This window comes from Tiliqua scincoides, chromosome 7 (assembly GCF_035046505.1).
Source record: "Tiliqua scincoides isolate rTilSci1 chromosome 7, rTilSci1.hap2, whole genome shotgun sequence".
NCBI lineage: Eukaryota > Metazoa > Chordata > Lepidosauria > Squamata > Scincidae > Tiliqua > Tiliqua scincoides.
Genome location: NC_089827.1, coordinates 76,541,275 through 76,559,392, shown reverse-complemented (window position 1 = coordinate 76,559,392; position 18,118 = coordinate 76,541,275). Strand labels below are relative to the sequence as shown.

Sequence of the window (18,118 nt, the reverse complement as noted above, 5' to 3'; positions counted from 1 at the left end):
TGGGCTCAACTGCGCTTTGCGCACAGCAGGGAAGAGGCTGAGATCCGCTCCTCCTGCTCGGCTCAGCAGCCGCCCGGGGTCCCTGCTTCTTCCGCGACCCTCAGCCGGCCCTGCGCGCGCCTACTCGGAAGCCGCTCCCAGGAGAGGCTACTTTGCGACGCTGCGGCGGTGTTTCCGCGGCAACTTCTGGAAGTTCCGGCTTCGCCCTCGAGGAGGACGGGTCGGCGGGCGCGAGGCGCTTCCGCGGAGCGGCCGCTTCCTGGTTGGCGCGCGCCGCCCGGACACTTTTGCCGGCGCTCCGGCCGGAAGTGCGTCTGGGCGGCTGGCGGTGGTGTGTTCCGGGCGGGAGCACTGCGAGCGGAGGAGGCCCGGGCGGGCGGAGCGGAGCGGGCGCGGCCAGGGGGCGCGGGGAGCGGCGAGTGCCGCGGGGAGACGCCGGCGCCTGCCCGCCCGTCGGTCCCCCTGCCTGCCTTCGAAGCCTCGCGGCGGCGCGGATGGCCCGGGAGGCCTGAGGCGGCTCGGCGCGGCGGGCGCGATGGACGCCGCGGGCGGCGACGGGGGCGGCGGCGGGAAGCCGAGCCTGCAGGTGGTGTACCAGGCGGTGCAGGCGCTCTACCACGACCCGGACCCCAGCGGCAAGGAGCGCGCCAGCCTCTGGCTCGGGGAGCTCCAGCGATCGGTGAGCGTGGCGGGCGTCTTTTTATGGAGAGAATTTCTGGTCTTTTTGTGTAGTAATGGAAGTTAGAGAACTTTTGAACAGTTTACTCGCTTCTTGTTTGTAAAATGATCAGTTGCAGCAACTTTTCTCTTCAGCAGGCTTAGAGGTTTAGAGTGTATGCAGATCAAGGGCACTTCGTTTCAGTCCTTCTCTGCCTGGTCATGTGCTTCTCTATGTTTCTTTTACCTTAGCTCTCTGGGAAGCATGTGCATATCTACTGAAAATGCATGCATTTTTATTACTGACAGATCCCAGGATTTGGCCACTTTTTGGAAGTTGGTTCCCAACCCCTGGTCGTCAGCATTGTTTCTCAACCCATGGTACTTGTACAACCGGTGGTACTTGAGGTGGTATCTGGTGGTACCCCCAGACCCATATCATCTGGCAGCAAGACCAGCAATAAAACAGGAAAAGCAGCAAAAGAAGGCTAGTCTGATCAGGCCGTGCTTTTCACATACTCTGAAAAGCTTTCCTGTCTGATCAGAACCTCTTATCAGCGTTTTATGCATTGTGTCTGGCCACCAGAAGTAACTGGTGATGACATCTTAGTTGTACTTACTTACTAAACCTTTATTGGCAATTATGCAAATACATATATAATCATGACACATGTGAGAATCATCATTGTATGGGAAGCTCAAGCAAGTTGCACATTCTATCTTTTACAATTAATATATTGCATAATAGGCTAGACCTCACATTGTAAAACAGCCTTCTGGGATCTAATAATTACTGTCTACTTTTGGATAACTAATTGTAAATAATTTGTTATTGAATGCATGAATGCCTCACCATCGGCTGCTTAACAAGGCATGAATAATATCCGTATCCAAATTAGTGGAAAGCACCAAGGACAATGCAAAAATATATGGGGCACAGTTTCAAGGTTCTTCACATTACAGGAACAACATTTAGCCTAATTTCCCCACACCTTCAAATCTAGTTTTGAGGATGTTTGATGGGAATACATTACATCTAACCATCACATAAGCCTGTTGCACCTGGGAGTTATCAATCTAAAACAGGTATCTTGACCTAACCCAATATGTTAAAGGTAAGTGCAATTGAAATGGTGAACAGGTTTTGCATAAAGCTCTTGCTATCAATGTCTATCAGTCTAGCCAAAAGAATCTTTTGCACCCTAACTTCAGATCAAGTGCCGAAGATTTCCACAGATAATCAGTGGTTAGCAGTGGTTATCAACCGTTTAGCACCAGAACCCACTTTTTAGATGGAGAATCTGTCAGGACCCACCGGAAGTGATGTCATAACTGGAAGTGACATCATCAAGAAGGGAAATTTTTAACAATCTTAGGCTGCAATCCTACCCACACTTACCTACAAGTAAATCCCATTTACTGCTGTTGTTAAAAGCATATACATAGTAACCTGTTAAAAATACAGATCTGTAACATTTCCCCAAATGTAGTCACATACCAAGGTAGCATCAGGCCTAATGTATTTAAAATAAAATATTGAAATGAATGAGGACCCACCTGAAATTGATTCACAACCTATCTAGTGAGTATCACAGTTTGAGAAACACTGCCCTAGAGTGTATTTCCTTAATGAATAAAATAAGACCCAGGGATTGGATGCTCTAGAGTGTATTTCCTTAATGAATAAAATAAGACCCAGGGATCGGATCGTTCTTAAAAAAGAAATAGTTCTGGTCAGTTGTAATGCAGACATGTAGCCAATATTTAAAGAACCTAACCCAGTGGCATTGCGGGGTGTGTGTGCAGGCTACACCAGGTGACACAAGGGGGCGTGACACGCATGGGGCAATGACACGCTTAAATCGTGGTTTTAGGAACAACCCCATCATGCCATATACCATTGGATGCGGAATCTCCAGCAGAACGCAATGCAAAAAACAAGAGTGAAATAGCTCCTTTCTGTCAAAAGTTATGGCCAAAAAACCAGAGAACAAAAAAATGCATGAAACCCTATGGAAAGTGAAATTGAGCCGTATCGCGCGTTTACTCGTGAGTAGGTGAACATACCATAGTCCTTCGGAGAGGGCAGGCTGAGAGGAATCCAATGAGACCGAAATGGTCCCTGTCCAATGAATGCAGCCCCCCAAAAGCACCAAGAACGAGATCCCTTCCTTCCAGCTGAGGAATGTATTGAGCCCTATGGAGAATGAAACTAAGCCGTATGGTTGCATTTACTTGTGAGTAGGCAGACGTCCCTTGGCTTGTGATTAGGCCAGACAAAGGGGAATGTGAGGACACCAGAATGGTCCCGATCCGATAGAACTGGAGTGCAACAAATGCTACAGAAGGCAGCCTCCCTCCCCTCACTGAAAAGGACAAAAAAGAGGCTTGAACTGGTATGGGGAATGTTTTCTATTTTACACTTGCAAAGCCAGGTGGGGCTTTGTATTGATATGTTTGAAATAGAGGAACTTTAAACTGGGCACTGGGGAGGGCTGGAAATCTCACTGATTCTTTTTTTTTGGGGGGGGGGTTATTGCAGGCAGACTACAAAGAACATTCACTTGGTGGAACAGAACTGGCTCCCCCTTATTTAATTATTTATTTCATTTAAATTTAATTATTTATAATTTATTTTAATTTGCTTGATGATGTCATTTCTGGCCATGACATCACTTCCAAAGGGTCCTGGGCAGATTGTCATTCTAAAAAGTGGGTGCCAGTGCTAAAAGTTTGAGAACTGCTGCAATAAGGTGTTAGTAAGTTGACAGGGGTGTATGCGTGTGTGTGTGTGTGTGTGTGTGTGTGTGTGTGTGAGAGAGAGAGAGAGAGAGAGAGAGACTCTACAAGTTTTCAAAATCACTAAAATCAGAGTTTGGAGAAATTATACCATCACGTTATATATCAATCAATGTGTAATTTCATGCAGAATGCAATGAAATAAACCACATTGAAATATCGGTGTTCTAACAAAAGGTACAGCCAAAAAACCAGTGGAGGCGGGGCGATGGTACATCACCATGCCCATCACCTGGGGTGCTGCCCCGCCCACTGCATGGGGTGACATGCAAGCCTCCCACATCAGGTGACGTGAGTCTTAGTGACGCCACTGACGTAACCCATGGTAACAGTTCCAAATGTAGTTGACTAGCCTCTAAACGTAATGCTGCGTAAGGCACACAATGTGGTAATAGAAAGCTCTTATAAATTAAAGATGCTTGAACATCATAGTAGGCCATTAGATGGACTATGCAAAGTAGTACAGTGGGGAACAAATGTTGAAACATGCTTGTGTGCAGTTTTAGGCAAATGCAATTCTTCTGTGCTTCAGGAAAATAAATTTCAGTAATCTTCAAATTTCTGCATCTTCTGAGGCATGTAGAACAAAAGGCCTATGTTTAGAAATATATGCTTTATCCTTAATATTAAGATTTACTGATAGTTCTTATTGCCTTTTAAGTTGGAGTCAGATTGTAAATTTTTTTTCCAGAAAACTAGAACTTTGTAGGAAAGATTGTTGTTTGTGTTTAACAGTGATTCTCACGCTTTTAGCACTGGGACCACTTTTTAGAATGAGAATCTGTGAGGACTCACCGGAAGTGATGTTATAACCGGAAGTGACATCATCAAGCAGGAAAATTTTTAACTGTCCCAGTCTGTAATCCTAGCCACATTTAACCAGGAGTAAGTTCCATTGACTGTCGTTGTTAAAACCATATACATAGTAACCTGTTCAGATCTGTAAGATTTCCCCAAATGCAGTCACACACCATGGCAGCATCAAGTCTAAAATATTAAATATAAAATACCAAAATTAATGGGGACCCACCTGAAATTGGCTCGCAACCCACCTAGTGGGTCCCAACCCACAGTTTGAGAAACACTGGTATACAGTTATTGCATTGTGCCTCTAGTAGATATTGTAGGATTTTGCATGGAACTTTATTCAATACAAAGAGAAAATTGTTTTTATGTTCAAATAATAATAATGAACCAAAAACTATTTTGCTTAGATAATGTTGATGGTTTACATTTACTGTTTATATTTTTTCACCTTTTCTGCAACTGGCAAAAACCCAGAACCATCTCCATTTGGCTGCAGTAGCTTGCTGGTTAATTTCTAATTCTGACTGTATTTGTAAGAACATAAGAACATAAGAACAGCCCCACTGGATCAGGCCATAGGCCCATCTAGTCCAGCTTCCTGTATCTCACAGCGGCCCACCAAATGCCCCAGGGAGCACACCAGATAAATTATTATTTATAATTATTTGTAATTATTTGTAATTATTGCTTGAATAAAACAAAAGCATTTATACCAGTGGTTCTCCGACTTTAAGCACCAGATCTACTTTTTAAAAAGACACTGTCAGGACTCACTTCACTTTATTAAACTTTATGAAAAAGGTGGTCTAGAAAGAAATAATATTCAGGTATTTACAAGTAATATTTTATGTTTTTGTTTGCAAAATATTCAATCCATTTCTCATGATGAGGCATAACTAAGGAATAGCCTCATGGCTTGAGGGGCTTAATGTTGTGCCCCAGCTTTCACCTGCCCCCACTACCTGATGTTGACAGACTTGGGGGAAAAAATCAGAAAAAAATGCTCAAATATTTATCTCCCTATTTTTACACAAGCTTGCAAACTGCAGTAGCTCAGTCTTTGCAAACTACAGGAGCTCAGCTGTTTGCAATTAGCAGCTGTCTTGAAATTGCAGGACCTCATCTCATTGCAGAGCAGATAGCAGCTATCTGATTTTTGAATAGCATCATGGCTTGAGGGAATTAGTTATGTAATCTTTCCATCATCTATGTGATGGCACTGCTAGGCACTACATGACCCACCAAAAATAGAGCTGCAATCCCAGTTTGGGAAATACTTCCCTAAGTGTTTCCATGGATAAATGAAAATCATTTATTACCAGCCTGAAAGAATTCTTACCAGTTGAAATACATCTGTGAACTAAGAAGTGTATGTACAAATTTTTAAAGTGAATTGCACTGTTTTGTTTGAGAAGCAGTTTAAATTATTCAGTTAATGGAGAAGGAAAGGTAAACACAGGGGAAAGGTTTAAAAATGTTGTAGTAGAAGTGAGAATTGGAAGGAGTCGTGCAGGTGAAAATGGCATACTGATGTCTGCGGAAAGATATTATGGATAAAACATACCTTTATAGTTAGTGCATGGGTGCTCTAGGTCAGTGGTTCTCAAACTTTTTAGAATGACAGGCTGTAGGAACCCACTGAAAGTGATGTCATTAAGCTGGAAGCAATGTCATGCCTGGAAGCAGCAACATCAAGCAGGAAAATTTTTATCATCTCCCCATACAACAAAATCAAATCAATTAAGTAAGTAAATTAAAGGTTTAAAATAAGGACAGAGGGCCCTCATAACTGTGGATCCCGTAACCATGGATTGAGTTATCTGTGGATCACGTCCACAAGGCCTCCTATATGCGCTCCCTCTGGAATTCCTCCAGAGGGTCAGCTTAGAAGAGGCTGCAGATATCTATCCACGGCCTCTTGATAGGCTCAGACTGAGCATTGCATCTCAAAACACATGACTCCTAGTTTCATGGAGAAACCAGAAGTTAAATTTTTAATGCTTTCTAAGAGACTCAGAGTGGCTCCTTGGTTTCATGATGAAGCAGCAGGGTAGACATTGGGCAAAAACTCATGCTGAATCCAACTAGACACACAAATTGAGCTTGTTATACAGCCTATTCCATGGCAGTGATAGCAGCAAGAAAATCTTTTTTCTTGACTACCGCAGAGAGCCATCCAACAGAGTTGTACTACTCCATCAGGCTCCTCCCACTGACCCGGAGGAACAGACAGTCATCCTCTGTGACATGTTTGCAAAGCACTTTGCAGATAAAGTTCATCACAACCACAGTGACAATGTCTGGTAATATCCTCTTGGTGTCTACTTGCTCAGTTTCGTGGGACTATTTTCAGCTTGAATAGTCTGAGGATGTGGACGGCCTCCTTTGGAGTGGGAGGCCATCTGCCTGCCTGCTTGATCCTTGGATTATTAGATCTGCCCACGTGGGGTTGGCTGAGCAGACAGGGAGGATGGTTAATTCTCCTAGATGGAGGGGGTCCTGCTACCAGCCCTGAAGCAGGTGGTGGTTCAACCTCTTCTGAAAAAGACCTCCCTGATCTCCACTGTGCTGGATAATTATCAACCAGTGTCTAACCTCCCATTTCTGGGCTGGTTGGTGGTGGCAACTCAACTCCAGAGGGTCTTGAATAAAGTGGATTATCTTGATCAATTTCAATCTGGTTTCAGACTAGGTTTTGGGACAGACATAACCATGTCGCCTTGGTGGATGACCTACATCAGGAACTGGGTAGGGGGAGTGCATTCCTTTTTACTGGACCTCTCACTGGCTTTCAGCGCCATCGACCATGGTATCCTTCTGGCCCAATTGGCCAAGTTGAGATTGAAGGCAATGTTCGGCGGTGGCTCCACTTCTACTTGGTGGATAGGTTCAGGTGGTGGTACTTAGGGATACCTGTACTTAGGCACCCTGGCCTTTGAGTTGTGGAGTGGCACAGGGTTCTATTTTGTCCCCCATGCTATTTAACATCTACATGAAACCCTTGGGAGAGGTAATCTGGGAATTTGAAGTGAGATGCCACCAGTATGCTGATGACACTTAACTCTCACCATATTCTGATATAGTGGTGGAGGCCCTGGAGTGCTGCCTGGAGGCACGCATGACCAGCAACATTAGGAGGAATAATAAAAGCTTCTTCAAATATGTTAGAAGCAGGAAACCCACCAGAGAAGAGGTTGGCCCTCTGGATGGTGAGGGAGGGGAAGGGGAGATAAAAGGAGATTTAGAGTTGGCAGAGAAATTAAATCAGTTCTTTGCATCTGTCTTCACGGCAGAGGACCTTGGGCAGATACCGCTGCCCAAACAGCCCCTCCTGACCAAGGAATTAAGTCAGATAGAGGTTAAAAGAGAAGATGTTTTAGACCTCATTGATAAATTAAAAATCAATAAGTCTCCAGGCCCTGATGGCATCCACCCAAGAGTTATTAAGGAATTGAAGAATGAAGTTGCAGATCTCTTGACTAAGATATGCAACTTGTTCCTCAAAACGGCCATGGTGCCAGAAGATTGGAGGATAGCAAATGTCACGCCTATCTTTAAAAAGGGAAAGAGGGGGGACCCGGGAAACTATAGGCCAGACAGCCTAACATCTATACCGGGTAAGATGGTGGAATGCCTCATCAAAGATAGGATCTCAAAACACATAGACGAACAGGCCTTGAGGAGGGAGAATCAGCATGGCTTCTGTAAGGGTAAGTCTTGCCTCACGAACCTTATAGAATTCTTTGAAAAGGTCAACAGGCACGTGGATGCGGGAGAACCCCTAGACATTATATATCTGGACTTTCAGAAGGCGTTCGACACGGTCCCTCACCAAAGGCTACTAAAAAAACTCCACAGTCAGGGAATTAGAGGACAGGTCCTCTCATGGATTGAGAACTGGTTGAAGACCAGGAAGCAGAGAGTGGGTGTCAATGGGCAATTTTCACAATGGAGAGAAGGAAAAGCGGTGTGCCCCAAGGATCTGTCCTGGGATCGGTGCACTTCAACCTCTTCATAAATGACCTGGAGACAGGGTTGAGCAGTGAGGTTGCAAAGTTTGCAGATGACACCAAACTTTTCCGAGTGGTGAAGACCAGAAATGATTGTGAGGAGCTCCAGAAGGATCTCTCCAGACTGGCAGAATGGGCAGCAAAATGGCAGAATGGCGTTTCAATGTCAGTAAGTGTAAGGTCATGCACACTGGAGCAAAAAATTAAAACTTCACATATAGGCTGATGGGTTCTGAGCTGTCTGTGACAGATCAGGAGAGAGATCTTGGAGTGGTGGTAGACAGGTCAATGAAAGTGTTGACTCAATGTGCGGCGGCAGTGAAGAAGGCCAATTCTATGCTTGGGATCATTAGAAAAGGTATTGAAAACAAAACGGCTAATATTATAATGCCTTTGGAGAAATTGATGGTAAGGCCACACCTGGAGTATTGTGTCCAGTTCTGGTCGCCACATCTCAAAAAAGACATAGTGGAAATGGAAAAGGTGCAAAAGAGAGCGACTAAGATGATTACTGGCCTGGGGCACCTTCCTTATGAGGAAAGGCTACGGCGTTTGGGCCTCTTCAGCCTAGAAAAGAGGCGCCTGAGGGGGGGACATGATTGAGACATACAAAATTATGCAGGGGATGGACAGAGTGGATAGAGAGATGCTCTTTACACTCTCACACAACACCAGAACCAGGGGACATCCACTCAAATTGAGTGTTGGGAAAGTTAGAACAGACAAAATAAAATATTTCTTTACTCAGCGTGTGGGTGGTCTGTGGAACTCCGTGCCACAGGATGTGGTGATGGCGTCTGGCCTGGACGCCTTTAAAAGGGGATTGGACAAGTTTCTGGAGGAAAAATCCATTACGGGTTGCAAGCCATGATGTGCATGTACAACCTCCTGATTTTAGAAATGGGTTATGTCAGAATGGCAGATGCAAGGGAGAGCACCAGGATGCGGGTCTCTGGTTATCTGGTGTGCTCCTTGGGGCATTTGGTGTGCCGCTGTGAGATACAGGAAGCTGATCCAGTGGGGCTGTTCTTATGTTCTTATGTAGGTCTGTTCTCTTAGGCTGGGCTGTTTTTCAACCTCAAGCTAGTTTTTATTTGAGTTTGTGTGTTTAATTATTTATTGTTCTCACCTAGATCCTGTCCCAATATACTGAACTGTTTAGTTTATGTTTTAACTTAGATTAAGTTTAACTTGGGTTAAGTATAGGGTTAATTTAAAACAAAGTAGAAAAACTTGCTTTCCACTTTATTCTCCTCAGTTTTATTTATTTTCCCAAGTGCCTGTTCCTTGGGCTCTTACTCACGAATAGGACTCTGTTCCTGCTCAGAGTAGACCTATGTACACACCTACGTATTTATTTTTATTGCCCTTACCTCCTTGGACCTTAGATTCCCTTCCTTAGGTTAGATTAGGTGCTACCTTAGGTGCAGCTAAATTTCAGTGTTGATTTAGGGTTGATTTAAAGTTAAAGCTAGAAGACAAGGAGTTAGAATGACAAAGATTTAGAAAGAGTACACTTACCTTCTCTTTCTTGTCCTCCTCTTCTTCTTCTCCAAAACTCCAAGGTCCACTTGCCTTCTCCTCACCCAGATGCCGTTGTACAAATCTATGGTAAGGCCACACTTGGAGTATTGTGTCCAGTTCTGGTCGCCACATCTCAAAAAAGACATAGTGGAAATGGAAAAGGTGCAAAAGAGAGCGACTAAGATGATTACGGGGCTGGGGCACCTTCCTTATGAGGAAAGGCTACGGCGTTTGGGCCTCTTCAGGCTAGAAAAGAGACGCTTGAGGGGGGACATGATTGAGACATACAAAATTATGCAGGGAATGGACAGAGTGGATAGGGAGATGCTCTTTACACTCTCACATAATACCAGAACCAGGGGACATCCACTGAAATTGAGTGTTGGGCGGGTTAGGACAGACAAAAGAAAACACTTCTTTACTCAGCGTGTGGTCGGTCTGTGGAACTCCTTGCCACAGGATGTGGTGCTGGCGTCTAGCCTAGACGCCTTTAAAAGGGGATTGGACAAGTTTCTGGAGGAAAAATCCATTATGGGGTACAAGCCATGATGTGTATGCGCAACCTCCTGATTTTAGGAATGGGTTAAGTCAGAATGCCAGATGTAGGGGAGGGCACCAGGATGAGGTCTCTTGTTATCTGGTGTGCTCCCTGGGGCATTTGGTGGGCCGCTGTGAGATACAGAAAGCTGGACTAGATGGGCCTATGGCCTGATCCAGTGGGGCTGTTCTTACGTTCTTATGTAACTCACAGTACCTTACCTGGCACTTAGCTCCCAGAGATACTTGGGGTCCCAGAGGCCACAGGCTCCTGCAGAGTGCACTTTTCCCATCCACACTTTTCTGGGAGTAAGCCCCATTGACTTTAATCTCACAATCATAGTTAGCAACTCTCTTACTGTCCCTCCCCTCACTTGTCCGCACTTTCCAAAGATACAGAATCAGTGCCTCACATTCTCTCTCTCCCTCTCTCCCCCTCCCCCAGTTTAATCTTGCATTTGTTTCAATCATGTCTCCTCACTTCCCCTCACCCACTTTTCTCCAGTATGTGATCAACCTGCCCTGTCTTTGCCAACACTTTCTGGCACATTTGATAAGAATTTGAAAACAGGATTTTTTCTCCTTTTCAGAAACTACATATACTTCCCTCTGCATGCTCCTTGTCAATTTTTTTGTTGTGTGATGATTTAATTGTATTAATTCAAGATTTATTGTATTGTAGTGTAAGTAAAAAACTGGTAGTGTGTCTTGACAATTTTAGTGCCTTGTAAGTGTGTCGTGAGCTGAAAAAGGTTGAAAATGGCTTGCCTATTTGGAAGATAAAGTGGAATATAGATTAGCAAGCAAACTAACAAATACATTCTGGGAGAAGAAGTTTTATACACCCACAAAATTATGTCATCTCAATTTATTTGTTTTATAGAGAAACCTCCACAATTTTGCCCTCTATTTCACGGTGAGAGTACTGGTGTCATCTTGTGTGAATTCACTTTGGTCATACATCTAGCAGATGTGTCTAACAACTCTGCTGTGTACAGCTGAGCCCTGAATTTCCCTTCTAGAGCTCTACATTAGAATGATAAATAGAAGGTTGGGGAGGGGAGGTGTCTTATAGAGACAGTTACAACTGTACCTCAGTGAGCAGAGCTAGCCAGCACTTCAGAAAAAAGTTAAAAGAAAATCAGAATGAAAAAAAAACTTCACAGTAAAAAGAAAATTAGAAATAGTTTTAAAAGAACCACAAGCAACTGTTCAAAGCTGATTTTTTTTTCATATTATCTGGGAACAGTCTTTCTGGGTCTTTCTTGTGAGGTAGGTTTGTATAACTCATGTTTAGCAATTTGAAGCCATTGATTAAATGCTCTCTCCTTCCTGCCTTGTCCTGTTGGCATTCTTCCACTTTATCCTCTGAAGGTTCATGCCTGGGAAATCTCAGATCAGTTGCTGCAAATCCAACAGGATGTGGAGTCATGCTACTTTGCTGCCCAAACCATGAAAATGAAGATCCAGACTGCATTCTATGAGCTCCCTATAGACTCTCATACTTCACTGCGGGACTCTTTGCTTTCCCACATTCAGAAATTGAAAGACATGTCCCCTGTCATCGTCACCCAGGTATGCAAAAAACCTTCTCTGCTTTTCTGAAAAAGGTATTCTTGGTACCTCAATGGTGCTCCTAATGTCAAAGGGTATCTACCTCAAAGAACTAGAATCTGGAGGCAAGAGAACTGTGGAGAGGGTCTCATCACCCTTGCTGGAGAGCAACAGAATACTTGCCATAGTAAGAGAGGTCTATTCATGAGAGAGAGGTCAGTTTGTGTTCTGATCATGAAAGACCAGATTTCTTAATATGCTGAATTACTGTGCCTTAGAACAGCTAGTCATGGAGCCCACCAGAGGACAGGTGACCCTGGATTTAATATTATGTGGTGCTCAGGACCCAGCTAGAGATACACTGCAGACACCCTCCTATATGTCGATTTCACAGATAAGCTGAGGGCAGGTTTTGAACCCGGAATTTTCTATGACCCTCTGATAAGTCGGGTTAAACTTAGCGGGGTCTGACTATAATTTTGTCTGATTTTACCTGAAGCCAGAGCCTGAAAAATAACCTTCCAGTAATTGTTACCTAACGACTGTACAGTTTCTAATTTATTAAAAATACAATAAAAGATCATAAAATGCATTTTTGACATTTTTAAAATTCTGATCTTCCCAACATTTGTGAAAACACTGTCAGAGTAAGTGCCTGTAAACAGCATACCAGTAGAACCATTAATCAAATCCTTCTTTAAGGTGTCTGCGTGACATATAAGCCACAGGCGCTACATATAACATGCAACATAAAGCATGTAATTGGGAGTGTGCAGTTCAGTTCACGGCAGGGAGACAAGCAGCAAGAACTGAGCATGAGCAAACGCACAAAATTGCAGCCCTCTTTACTCAGAAGCAGACCCACTGCTTTCCATGGGTGTTATTCTTAAGTAATGGTGCATTGCAGCCTGGGACCTTGTTTCAGAGGGAAATGAGGATCCCATCCTGGGGTTTTAAAAACCAGACCCCTAAACTTGGAGGGGGGGGTGAAATTCTTTGCAAATGACTTGCCAGGAATGTTCAGAGGCTGCAGCAAAAGAAGGAGGCATTTCCCTTCTTCAAACTGGAAGGGAGATAAAGGGGCTTCTGGGAATTGTGGGGACACTTTGTGGGAGTATGTGCTGCATTCCGTAGCAGCAGCTCATACAGACTACAATTCCCAGAAGCACCTTCACTTCTCTTCCTGTCTGGAGAAGAGGCCAAAATTGTTACCTCTGAATACCGTAATTACTAGTAAAAATTCAACTTTTTCTCCACCTGCTTCCTGCTTCTCAGTTAATTTCCACGCCCCTCCCTTCACTAGACAGCTGCTGAGCTGTCCATAAGCTTCCCAGAAGCTCCCAGAGGACCCTGCCTCACCCACTGCATTGACCCGGGTACAAGTCGACTCAGAATCTCAGGTTCTATTTTGAGGCATAAATTTTTTGACCTATAGGCGAATATATATGGTGAATGTTACTGGGCCATCAGGCAACAGTAACCATGCTGCAATCTGTTTTGCCATTTATGTTGGGGGGGAGAGTGCCAAACAAATCTAACACAAAAACCCTTTACTTTGGAAGGGCAGACTTTCATCAGTTGAGGTGACTAGTTAGAAAGGAGTTGAAAGAGAAGGTAAAAAGAGTCCAATCTCTCCAGAGTGCATGGAGGCTGCTTAAAACAACAGTAATAGAGGCCCAGCAGAAGTGTATACCGCAGAGGAAGAAGGGCTTGACTAAGTCCAGGAGGTGCCCGCATACCTAACGAGCCAAGTTAGAGAGGCCGTAAAGGGCAAGGAAGCTTCCTTCTGTAAATGGAAGTCTTGCTCTAATGAGGAGAATAGAAAGGAATGTGAATTGTGGCAAAAGAAATGTAAGAAGGTGATACAGTAGACCAAGAGAGACTATGAGGAACGCATGGCTAGCAACATCAAGGGGAATAATAAAAACTTCTTCAGGGAACCAACCAGAGTAGTGGTTGGCCTACTGGACCGTGAGGGAGTGAAAGGAGAAATAAAAGGAGGAGATGGCAGAGAAATTAAATGAGATATTTGCATCTGTCTTCACAGAAGAAGACCTTGGGCAGATACTGCTGCCTGAACAGCCTCTCCTGATTAATGAGTTAAATCAGAGAGGTTGAAAGAGAAAATGTTTCAGACCTAATTTAGAAATTCAATAAGTCACTGAGCCTAGGTGATATCCACCCAAGAGTTATTAAGGTATTAAAGAATGAAGTTGTTGATCTCTTGACTAAAATATGTTATTTGTCCCTTAAAATGGCCACTGTGCTAGAGCATTAGAGAATAAGAAATGTCACACTGGTCTTTGAAAAAGGAAAGAGATGGGACTTGGATTATTATAGGCATGTCAGTGTAACGTCTTTTCCAGTTAAGATGGTGAAATGCCTCATCAAAAATAAAACCTTAAAGCACATAGGTGAGCAAGCATTGCTATAGGAGAATCAACATGGTTTCTACTACAGTAAGTCTTGTGATGAACCTTTTAGGATTATATGAAAAGGTCAGCAGGCATGTGGATTCTGGTAAACCCATGGATATTCGATACCTGAATATTCAGAAGGCTTTGAACACAGTCCCTCAACTAAGGCTCCTAAAAAACTCCACAGTCAGGGAATTATAGGGTAGGTCCTCTCATTGATTAGGAACTAGTTGAGGATCAGAAAATAGAGAGTGGGTGTCAATGGGCAATTTGAAGGGAGGTGAAAAGTGCTGTGCCCCAAGGATTTGTCCTTGAACCAGTGCTTTTCAACTTGTTCAAAAATAACCTGGAGATAGGACACAAAGCAGCTAGGTAGCCAAGTCTATAGATAACACTAAACTTTTCTGTTGAAAAGCAGAAGACATTGTGAAGAGAAGGATCTTTCCAAACTGGGAATATGGGTAGCAAAATGGCAGATACATTTCACTGTAAGCAAGTGAAAAGTAATGCAAATTGGGGCAAAAAAATCAAAACTATAGGCTAATGGGTTCTGAGCTCTGTGACAGACTAGGAGTGAGATCTTGGTGAAGATCACAATGAAGGGAGGTGAAAAGCGCTGTGCCCTAAGGATTTGTCCTTGAACTTGGTACAGCAGTGGTGAAGAAGGCTAATTGGGATCATTAGAAAAGATACTGAGAATAAAGCAGCTAACATTATAATGCCATTGTACAAATCGATGGTAAGGCCACACCTGAAGTATTACACCTTCTGGTCACCACACCTTAAAAAAGATAGTAGAAATCGAAAAGGTGAAGAAGAGAAGAGTCAAAATGATTTTAGGCTGGAGAACCTTCCTTAGGAGGAAATGCTACAGTATTTGTGGCTCTTTAGTCTAGAAAAAAGTTGACTGAGAGGGGCCATGATGTACAAAACTTTGCGGGGGGGGGGTTGGATAGAGTGGATAGAGGGATGTTCTTTTCCCTCTCACTCAACACCAGAACCAGGGGCTATCCACTAAAATTAAGTGTTACGAGAGTTAGAACAGACAATAGAAAATATTTCTTTATCAAGTGAGGAATTAGTAATTACCCACAGCAGCGTATGGTGGTGGCATATGGCCTGGATGCCTTCAAAAGAGAATTGAATAAATTTCTGGAGAAAAAGTCCATCACAGGTTACAAACCATGATAGGTATGTAAAACCTCCATTTTAAAAGTAGGGATACCCCAGAATATGAGATGCAAGGGAGTGACAACAGGATGCAGGTCTCTTGTTGTCCTGTGTGCTCCCTGACATAACTTGTGGGCCACTGTGAGATACAGGAAGCTGGACTAGATGGGCTTTTGGCCTGATCTAGCAGGGCTTTTCTTACCTTCTTAGGTATTCCTGCTAAGCATTTTGGCACTATCTCTTAGTCTTATTTTCTTATATGTGTAGTCTGTGGAACTCCTTGCCACAGTATGTGGTGATGGCATCTGGCCTGGATGCCTTTAAAAAAGGGATTGGACTAATTTCTGGAATAAAAGTCCATTACAGGTTACAAGCCATGATGGCTATGTGCAGCCTCCTTATTTTAGAAGTAGGCTACCTCAGAATGTCAGGTGCAAGGGAGGGCACCAGGATTCAGGTCTCTTGTGGCCTTGTGTGCTCCCTGAGATATTTTGTGGGCCACTATGAGATGCAGGAAGCTGGACTAGTTGGGCCCCCTTTGGCCTGATCTAGCAAGGCTTTTCTGAATTTTAGGATTCTTTTTTGTTTGAACCTTGATGGTGAGGGACTGTTTTTTTGAGTGGGGGCGGGGCAAATTAACTTTTATTTTTTAAAGTAAGCATTCGTTTTAACTTTGTATTTTCCATTCTCCCCACACTACAGCTTGCATTAGCAATAGCAGACCTTGCCCTGCAGATGGCCTCTTGGAAGGGCTGCGTGCACACACTGGTTGAAAAGTAAGTCACTATTTTCTGTAAGATACGTTATTATTCTGCAAATTATGAGGTACACATTGGTGTTGGAAATACTGGTAGTTGTTTATAATTTACAGGTCATACAATATTTTAAGAAAATGTGAATAAACATGATCAGCAATTATCTTCTTTAAGTGACTAGATATTTTAGAATTATTTATTTCTCTCTTCATTGTCTAATGTGAGAGATATTTGTTTTGGATTCATATTTTTTAGAAAGATAATTAACATTTGTCATTTCAATATTTAATTTCAATTACATACATAAGACCTTTTTTGGCATAGATAGAGGAGATACACAACAACAAACAGAACAAACAAACAGAAAACAATAAAATAAAACAATCATAATAATCCATTACCTCCTCCCCATTCACCATAATGTAGCAGCAAACCCATAAATTTTAATTATGTTGTTAATGTTTGCAAATACGTAAATTATATTTTTTAATTTTCCTTTTTCTGTCAATATCTATTGCTTTTGTTTTGTGATTCTTTTTCTGTTTATGGAGCAGAACATCTGGAATGGGTTCAAGATATGGTTTAGTATTATTTTCTTTTCACGTATTTTTTTTTTTACAATCATACTTTGTAGCTGAATAAGTTTAAAACATAATTTAAAATGTTAAGAACATAAAAACATAAGAATAGCTCTGCTGGATAAAGCCATAGGTCTGTCTAGTCCAGCATCCTGCATCTCAAAGTGGTCCACTGAATGTCCCAGGGAGCACACAAGACAAGAGACCTGTATCCTGATACCTTCCGCTGCATCTGGCATTCTGACATAGCCCATTTCTATAATCAGGAGGTTGCTCATACACATCATGGCTTATAACCTGCGATGGACTTTTTCTCCAGAAATTTGTCCAATCTCTTTTCAAAGGCATAACGGTTGGATGCCATCACCGCATCCAATTTTTGTAAGGTTGAAAAACCTTACAAAACAGGTATATTAGGTTCTGTGTATCAAAGGTTAAATAATCTGCTGTTTGTGGGGGGACGGGGACTGCTGGCCAATCTCCATTATAGCCACAAGGACTTGAGTGGTTGGTAAAATGAAATTTTTTTTTAGGTGGATCACAATACTAAAAAGTTTGAGAACCACTGCACTAAGTGCTCTGAATCATTCCTCGGAGCAAAATAGCCAAAAGATTTTTTTTTTCCCTTGCCAAAAGTTACCAAAATGTGGAGCAGTTACACTATTGTGGACCAAATGTGTGAAGCTTAGTTTGGGAGGTGCCCGGGACAGGGAATGGCAGTGCTGCCTGCCCGGTCTCACAGAATCCCTTTGACTCTGCCACCACTTCCTAAGGAAAAGTGTCCATTGGTTGGCAATGAATTGGAGATTGTGAGCCAGAAAACATTGAGTGGTGTGATGAATCTGGCCCATGGGCTATAGCTTATTGGCCCCAGCTTTAATTTAGGCAGTTGAAGAGATGTGTGGAAGCATCCCAGCACTCACACATGTTGGTGGATCCTTGCAGATCCCTTGGTCCAGGGGGCCTCCAAAGCTTGGCCAGTTGGCCAGATGCAGCCCGGGGTGAGCCTCTATCCGACTTGCGGCCAGGCTCTGGACCTGTGTGGGCCTCTGGCCCACTCGACTGAGTGCAGCTGGGGTGTTCTGATGGCTGGGGAGGCAGTGTGTAACCTCCCTGGCATTCAGAATGCCAAAAAACATCTCTTCCTGGTTTTTCTGAAAATCTGAAAGTGACATTTTTTGATCTTCTGAAAGCCTTAGAAGGCGTTTTGAGGCCTCCCCAACCTCAGCCTCCCCAGCCCTCAGAACATGCTCTGGGTATTTCCTGTGATGTGCTGGTTCTGCATGTTCTTCTGTACATATAAGTTGCTT

The 18,118-nt window shown here is 43.3% G+C and overlaps 1 protein-coding gene across 2 annotated transcripts in view; it reads left to right on the top strand.

Annotated features, from left to right (window-relative positions):
- Nucleotides 1–329: 329 nt before the first annotated feature.
- The window catches only part of TNPO3 (transportin 3), a 291,077-nt gene continuing 273,288 nt past the window's right edge, over nt 330–18,118 (top strand). Inside the window, exons 1-4 of one of the 2 annotated variants that reach the window (XM_066634006.1) lie at nt 603–679; nt 9,839–9,884; nt 11,709–11,909; nt 16,178–16,251. In XM_066634006.1, coding sequence (XP_066490103.1) covers nt 9,864–9,884; nt 11,709–11,909; nt 16,178–16,251 — 296 coding nt within the window. In that variant the 5' untranslated portion in view covers nt 603–679; nt 9,839–9,863. Of the gene's footprint in view, nt 680–9,838; nt 9,885–11,708; nt 11,910–16,177; nt 16,252–18,118 lie in introns of both variants that reach the window. The other variant, XM_066634005.1, reaches the window with a different exon arrangement.